The following is a 7,502-nucleotide window of genomic DNA, read 5'->3' as shown; positions in this document are numbered from 1 at the left end:
GTGTAATCAGGAATATTTTTTTATTCGGTTATTATTTTCCTTGTATAATGTATATTTATCAGTTCGATAAAAAATATAATCAACCTTATTATTCCCATAACAAATGATCTTAAAAATAAAGATTTTTTTTTTCATTATGATATAAATATTTAGAGAGATTGTTTTTAGAAAAGCATATACAATTTTAGAATTTATTATATTTAAAAAACTAATTAAAATGGAAAAAAGAGGCCCAATCAATCTTTACAATATGAGCCCAGTAGACAACCACGGGCCATGGGCCTAACCCCAAAGAGGGCGACTATGAACGGCGCCGTTTCGAGTACACCGCAGTTGCTGTACTGAAGCACCAAGTCAAGAGTTCTTTGTTGATACATTTGTATTCTGTCGTCTTCCCTGCAATTCCCAACCGGAACTCATCGTCTCTGTTATATTCTTTAAGAAAGAGTTTCTGGGTCAACGTAAAATGTCCGAAGAAACGCCTGTGGAAGTAAAGGAAGATAAATCAGAGGTAAAGTTCCTGTCTTTAGTGTTAAACATTCTCATTAGGCTTTAGCTAAGTTTATTTTCATTGTTTAATGTTAATTTTGTCTATGTCTATGAAGATTGCTTCATTCAATCTTACTAAAAAGAAAAAGAAGAAGAAGAAGAAGGTGCAGCCTGAGGATAAAGCTGACGAGTTTGTGGATAATTTGGCTGACCAAACAGAGAACTTTACAAGTATGTGTACTTTCAAACAAAATACTAGTTTTCCATCTTTTGGCATTTGTATTTATGTTTATATAGATAATTGGTTTATCATTGCAGTTAATGATGGAGCAGAAAGTTCCACTTTTGGCCTAAAGAAGAAGAAGAAGAAGAGACCTGTAAGAGAGTAAGTTTGTGACTCTCTTCGTTACTACAAAAATTTGCAACATATTAATGCATACTATGTGTATGCTGGTTTCATTTTTCTGTAGGTGAAACTTAATTTCTTCAATGACGAAAATGTCGGTCCAGAATCGGATTCTGATGGTAATGCTTCTGGTCTCCTTTTGAAATTATTTGATTCTGCTGAAAGAATGAATGCAGATGTAGTCATTCTCTTATAATAAAACTCCTAGCTCAAAGAGTTCACTAAAAGACAATTTTTGCTCAACTCCTTTTATGAGGACTTGATAAGGGTACACAAAAATTTATCTTTTTACCAACTCCTTCCGTTAGTAGTTTAAATTGGACTTTACAAAAATGCAGATGTTCTCCGGAAGAACTCGGTTAATTACAAACAATATATTCATCATTTCCAAATTATATAGGTGAGGAAGGAGGGGAAGAGGTTGCCCTGTCTCAAAATCCTTGGGAAGGAACTGATAGAGATTATAGATATGAAGAGGTATGGTTTCATACTCATGAAATTTTAATATTGACTCGCAATTGACATGCATAGAACTGTTGCATTTTTTATAGAGAGAGTAAAGTTTGATTTGGGTGTTTGGATGTGGGCTCCTATCATGATTTCTCATGCCTCGTTTGTCATCTGTTTACTAGTTTTGAACTGTGGTAATGTATAACAGTGGATGTGCTTCTTGTGAGTGTGCAGCTTCTAAGTAGAATGTTCAATATGCTCCGTGAGAACAATCCCGAGCTTGCGGGAGATAGGCGCAGGACTGTTATGAGACCTCCACAAATTCTTCTAGAAGGCACAAAGAAGACTGTTTTTGTTAATTTTATGGATCTTTGTAAAACGTATGATTAATGATTTGGTTTTTAGTTTTCATTATTTGCTTTCATAGTTTATCTTATTTTTCTGTATTTTAAGAGTTTAAGCATCACCTTTTAAATATATGATTTATAATTCACTGTGATCTCTGATAATAGTTTGTTACTTATCTCTATTCTTGAAATTATTTCTCTTGTTTCAGGATGCATAGGCAGGCAGAGGATGTCATGACCTTCTTGCTGGCTGAAATGGGGACAAGCGGATCTCTTGATGGGCAGCAGCGATTGGTAGTGAAGGGCAGATTTCCTCCTAAAAACTTTGAAGGGATTCTGCATAGATACATAAGTAAGTTTACAATCATTTAACTCTGATGTTTTGTAATCTTACCTCTATTTTACATATCTGACTAAACTGTTTTCATGTGAGTGGCAGTGTCTTTGCATTTTTTGGCCAATTGTTCATACTTCTTTTCCACTCCATAGATAGTAAGGAATAGGAGTGTGTGTGGTAATGTATGTAGTCTGCAAATTATATCATTCATGGTAGCTGTATTTTATCTTTCCTCGAAAAATGTTGTTATAAGGATGAATTTATAGGTTAAAATTTTCAGCAATGTCATCTCTTTCTGTTAATGCTTTTTCTGTTTTAAGTATTAACCTGAATGTTAGTTTGTGGTTACAGATGAATATGTAATATGTAATGACTGCAGAAGTCCAGATACAATTCTGACAAAGGAGAATCGTCGTTTCTTTCTCGGTTGTGAGCAGGTCTGTACAATAGTCTGTATCTTATGTAATCTGACATGTATAGTTAAGTTATGGTGCACAAATGTATGATATTTGAACCAATAATTAGTTTCATGCATGAACATGTGATCTAGTTTGGCAATGAAACCAATAACAATTAATCTGTGTTTCAACTCTTGAATTCACAATCAATTGTAGAAGTATTTTATCCGGAGAACAAATTGTAGGTGGAACTGCTAGGCCCTTTTTCCCCGTTTTCCTATAATATATTATCTATAATTCAAAATGCTTATCGGTATAAAATTTCAACTGCCAAAAAGTGTGAAGATGGAACATGAATTCTACAAAATAGGTGATGTCTACATGAGTTGTGCAATAATACTGGTTGCTGAATAGAGTAGTCTGTTTTTTTTTCCGATGTAATGATGCCTTTTATAATTATTATCTTTTTGTAGTGTGGTTCTGTCCGGTCTGTAGCTCCCATAAAGACTGGGTTTGTTGCAAGGGTTGGACGTCGAAATGCAGGGACATGAACAATTTTCACTGCTCTTGTTCTCATGAGCCTTTTGTAACTTATGAAGTTGAAATTCTGTATACTTATGTTCCATGAAAATACTCATTTTGACCTTGACTCTCCCTTCTTGTTGATTTTATCCGCTAAGTTAGAATTTGTCTTAAACTTTATGAATCTAGCGAGGTTTTGTGTAGTGATTAAACTGGTGGATGAGGTTCTGGGAACTTTTCTTTGGAAAGGGAGCAGTGAATTTTCCTAGGAAGTTTCAGTAATGTATCTAGTTCTCTCTGTTTATGAGTTCATGGACATGCATTCTGTCTATGGCATAGTATTTGAGATTAAGAGATCCAGGGACCAATATATATACTGGAATAATTCTTTTTTGGTGAAATTAAGAAATACAAAATACTTTTGAGGAAAATATGTAATGTAGAGAATTTTCAAAATTAATTTTGAATGCAATATTTATAGATGATTGATTATATACAAATCCAACAATTACGAAATTATCAAAGAAAACGACGTGTCATACCTGGGCAGAATGGAACCGACCAAAACCAGCTTTTTGGGTTTTGAACTTGTGGAACTCTTCGGCGTCTTCCTTAAATCCCCTTCGCAAAGAATCAATTTACAAATGGGTTTTTAGCAGGACAGGGAAACTGATATAGAAGGAAGAACTATGTAGCCTGAAGCTGCAAAAGAGACGAGCTAGAGACTAGAGAGGCTGACTCTGTGACTTGCGACATCTGAACTAGAATTTATTTGGGTCCCATATAATCGTGGGAGTTTAAAAACAAGACCCATTTAGCTTACCGTGGGAGTGACATTCAGCATCTTTACATACATATCCAAGTACGAAACTACCTACCTTTCTTGTAACCTATAGAATTTTCTGGATCTGCAAGAGAAAGTCAGAAAAGACGAGACAAGATGAGAACAGAATAAAGTTCTTTGCTTCAAAGGTAGAGAAGTGATCTCTCTTAAACATCTTCTTGCTTCTTACAATTGCGTTACTTTAACTTCAGAAACCTTGATAATCGATATATATATATATATAGATATGTGGTCCAAGAAGATGGGAAATGTTGTAGTGACTTGATACCATGGATTATCACAACATAAAATTTGGGTCCAGGTTCATTTTTTCACTGTCTTTTTTGATTTTCAGTGACACTCAAGTTGGAATGTCTTTGGTGTTGAGAATGAGCAATTTGAGTCAATGGTGAGGGAGCAGAGAATGATTTATCATGTGGTAGCACAAGTTCTAGGTAACTAACCCATTTGGAACACTTCTTTTTTTTGTTATTATTTGAGTAGTGCTTAGTGATCGGGTGTATAATTAATCATATTTTTTTTTTTTTTTTTCAGGATTTATGGTTGCAAGTTAAGGACGATGATGATTGGCCAATGGTGGAGAAGAAAGGGAACCAGTTTGTGGTTAAGCCAACCCTTTATGTTAATGGGTTCAATACTTACTGGCTGATGGTATTCGCTGCGATCAATCTACCAGGGGAAAGGTCAGTGAAGTGTTCAACAGCTTCTTCTGTGGGTCTAACAGTTTGTAGGACTTGGGCTTTTAACGATGGCCAGTGGCGAGCTCTTCGAAATCCCATCAGTTTATGATGAGGAAGTTTTCCAGGTACTTGTTCTCAGTTTTCATGCTTGTGACTTATACTAAATTGTGCTAATTCACAGTAGAAAAGTACTTTTTTTGGTTTTGGATTCTTTTAAGCCCTTTTACTTCAAGTTAATAAAGGATCCATATGTTAAAGTTCATTGAAACTACTCCATTTCTGTGAAAAGGCATTGCCAATGTTCTTCAAGATATATATCAGACTCCCTTTTTCAAATTGTAGGCCCTAGATTTTGTTGTAAGTGAAGCAAAGAAGTACAAGATCAGGCTCAATTAACATTAACCAACAACTGGGAGGCATAGGTGGCAAATCACAATATGTTAAATGGGGAAAAGCTGCTGGCCTTAATTTGACTTCAGATGATGAATTTTCCTCTATCCACTCTCAGAAGCTACTATAAGGCCCATGTTAAGGTGATTATCTTTAGTGCTTCTCCATTTGATATTTCCATGGAATTGTCAAGACCTTATATATATGACTAATGTTCCAGTCCAAACTCAATATTTGTATATATCGATCAGTGGCCCTAACTCTGTTTATCTCTGTGACATTGGGGCAATTTAGGCTGTGTCAATGGTCAATACTTTCACAAACATAACTTATAAGAATGACCCCACCATTTTTGCTTGGGATTGATGAATGAGCCTCGATGCACCTCAGACGCTTCTGGTAACACACTGCAGGTTTGTTTTCTTCCACTGTTTGATAGTGTGTTAGCTTTCATATGTGAAGTATATAACTATCATATTCTTGTAGTTTTTGGTATATGAATATGTCAAATGTCATTGTATCCTGAACAAGGAATTTTTCTCCTCTAGTTGGATACAAGAAATGCGGTCTATGTGAAGAGCCTGGATGCGAAGCACCTGGTGGAGATTGGATTGGAAGGATTTTATGGTCCCTCGACCCCTGATAGGGCCAGTTTAATCCAAATTCATATGCTACACAAGTTGGAACTGACTTCATAAGGAACCATCAAGTTCTTGGTGTTGACTTTGTTCTGTACACATATATGCAGACTCTTGGTAAGTACTTGATGCAATGAGCCTTTTTTACCACATGTTCAGGAACTATTGCAATTTTAATGTTCCGAGGCAATAGTTATTAAATACAGAATGAGTCCTGTGTGCACTATCACATCATAACTAGAGGCGCGGTGGGCCGTGCCGGGCAAAATTTTCAGGCCCCATGTGTCATGCCAGACAACCAAAACTCAAGGCCCATGGCCCGGTGGGGCTTGCCGTGCCTTTGTGGGCCGACCCACAATTTTTATTTTTTAATAAATTCGGGCCGTGCAGTGCCAACCCAGGTGTCAAATCCTAAGCCCACGGCAGGCCCACAGGCATGGCACGAAATTTTCGTGCCGTGTAAAAAAAAAATTGGGCTGTGCCCGCACGCTCTATAACACAACTTCTGTTAACTCAACTGAATTTGCTGATGAAGGATTCCCCAACAATATCTGATGCTCATATCCAATTCACCAAATCATGGATGGAAGCCCACATAGAGGATGCTGAGAAATATCTGGGAATGCTGTTGTGTTTGCTGAGTTTGGTGTATCACAAAAGATCCCGGCTACAACTCATCATACCGAGACACGCTTATTATACAGTGTACACAGACTCTCTTAAACTCAACAAAGAAAGGAGCAGTGGGGCTGGGAGTCTTTGTGGGCAGCTGTTCCCTGATGGTTCGACTACATGGATGATGGGTATGCAATTGTTCTTTCAAAATCTCCTTCGACGCACAACATTATATCTCTTCATTCAACAAGAGTTGCCATCTTCAACCACTTGTGTTCTTGGAAATGCCGTTGGGGTTGTAAGAAGAGAAATTCTCTAGAGGCTTTCCTTTACCATGATGACTGTAAAATAGTAATGGAAAAAACTCTAATATGAAGAAAAAAGAAAATTGTAGTCATCATAAAAATATACTGTTTGCTGCTGCAGAAATATGAATACTAAATGGTATTTAAAACAAAGCAATTGAGCCATGAGGGAGGAAAAATAAGAGTGCAGTGCTGTTGTCTATAGCAACTATAGATGAATTCATATACCATAATATTAGGGTGTTTGGGTTTTTCTCATTCCTATCAATACTTGTAGTATGCAAAAGCTTTATAATCTTTAATAACAGGATATAAGTGTCAACCACAGATAGGAATATGCCTCTTGGCGGGAAAACGAAAGACATTCTCCCCCACCTAATCTTGTGACGCCCTAGTCACAGGTGGGGTCTCCTGCCTACCTATCCATCTCACTCTGGAGTGGATCTACTATTACACGTGGATGATGTCCCTCTGCGTGGGCGCTTGACAGGACACTGAAAAAGGGATCGAGTTTGCTCTAATACTAGAGTTACGAGATAAGAGTTTCACACCTAAAAGGCTAAACCGTTAGGTGGAGAGACTCTCCCTTATGAGCCCAAGACTTCTCCCATACGCTTCTGAATTCTGATGAGGGATTCGTGAAACTTGCTGGCTTAGAATTAGAAAAAACTCGGGACTGGTATGACGGCGGTTTCCCAGCATTTGCAGTACACATCAGAAGACGACCACCAGAAGAGCTATATAACTTATTCCCCGGCTTCTGTGGACTTGCATTTGCAGTCATTACAATCCTGAGTTCAATCGCTACTGTCGTAATTGCGACTAAGATGTTCCTTACTGTATATAGGATGCCTCCATAGAGACTTCATGAGTTTTTTTGTTTTGATATCATGTAGACTGTAGAAATGGGCATCTTACCCACTTTGGTTTTGGTTTAACAATCTTGGGTTCTCTCTCGTCATTAGGTGTGCATTGTGCCACAAATTATTGTAACCATGAACTTGTTTATCAATAAAAAATTCTCTTCATCACAATTCCTTGTTCTACGCAGTTCCAACTTTTTGATTTGGAAGGTTAAAGC

The 7,502-nt window shown here is 37.1% G+C and overlaps 1 protein-coding gene and 1 pseudogene across 3 annotated transcripts; both read left to right on the top strand.

The window, feature by feature from the left end:
• The first annotated feature begins 383 nt into the window (after positions 1–383).
• On the top strand, positions 384–3,370 carry LOC116105194 (eukaryotic translation initiation factor 2 subunit beta-like). 3 transcript variants are annotated; one of them, XM_031391627.1, is made up of 9 exons: positions 384–511; positions 606–720; positions 808–866; positions 960–1,014; positions 1,296–1,372; positions 1,580–1,725; positions 1,902–2,044; positions 2,381–2,466; positions 2,901–3,370. In XM_031391627.1, exons 1-9 carry the CDS (start codon positions 467–469, stop codon positions 2,976–2,978), a joined length of 804 nt encoding a protein of 267 aa, XP_031247487.1. In that variant the 5' UTR covers positions 384–466; the 3' UTR covers positions 2,979–3,370. The 3 variants fall into 3 exon arrangements, with proteins under 3 accessions (XP_031247487.1, XP_031247489.1, XP_031247488.1); XM_031391629.1 differs by lacking the exon at positions 2,901–3,370 and having other exon boundaries at positions 2,368–2,443; XM_031391628.1 differs by lacking the exons at positions 2,381–2,466; positions 2,901–3,370 and adding an exon at positions 2,132–2,343.
• Positions 3,371–4,178: 808 nt separating this feature from the next.
• LOC116105200 lies at positions 4,179–6,491 on the top strand (annotated as a pseudogene).
• Positions 6,492–7,502: the final 1,011 nt, after the last annotated feature.

The sequence above is a fragment of the Pistacia vera genome, unplaced genomic scaffold (assembly GCF_008641045.1).
Source record: "Pistacia vera cultivar Batoury unplaced genomic scaffold, PisVer_v2 Contig495, whole genome shotgun sequence".
NCBI lineage: Eukaryota > Viridiplantae > Streptophyta > Magnoliopsida > Sapindales > Anacardiaceae > Pistacia > Pistacia vera.
This window is presented reverse-complemented; position numbering and strand designations above follow the sequence as displayed.

What these genes read in the sequence shown, in the direction of transcription:
- LOC116105194 (XM_031391627.1), top strand. Translation starts at nt 467, where the DNA reads ATGTCCGAAGAAACGCCTGTGGAAGTAAAGGAAGATAAATCAGAG. An exon ending in CCAAACAGAGAACTTTACAA is followed by an intron (nt 721 to 807) that starts GTATGTGTACTT and finishes TTATCATTGCAG; the next exon opens with TTAATGATGGAGCAGAAAGT. An exon ending in GATTCTGCATAGATACATAA is followed by an intron (nt 2,045 to 2,380) that starts GTAAGTTTACAA and finishes TTGTGGTTACAG; the next exon opens with ATGAATATGTAATATGTAAT.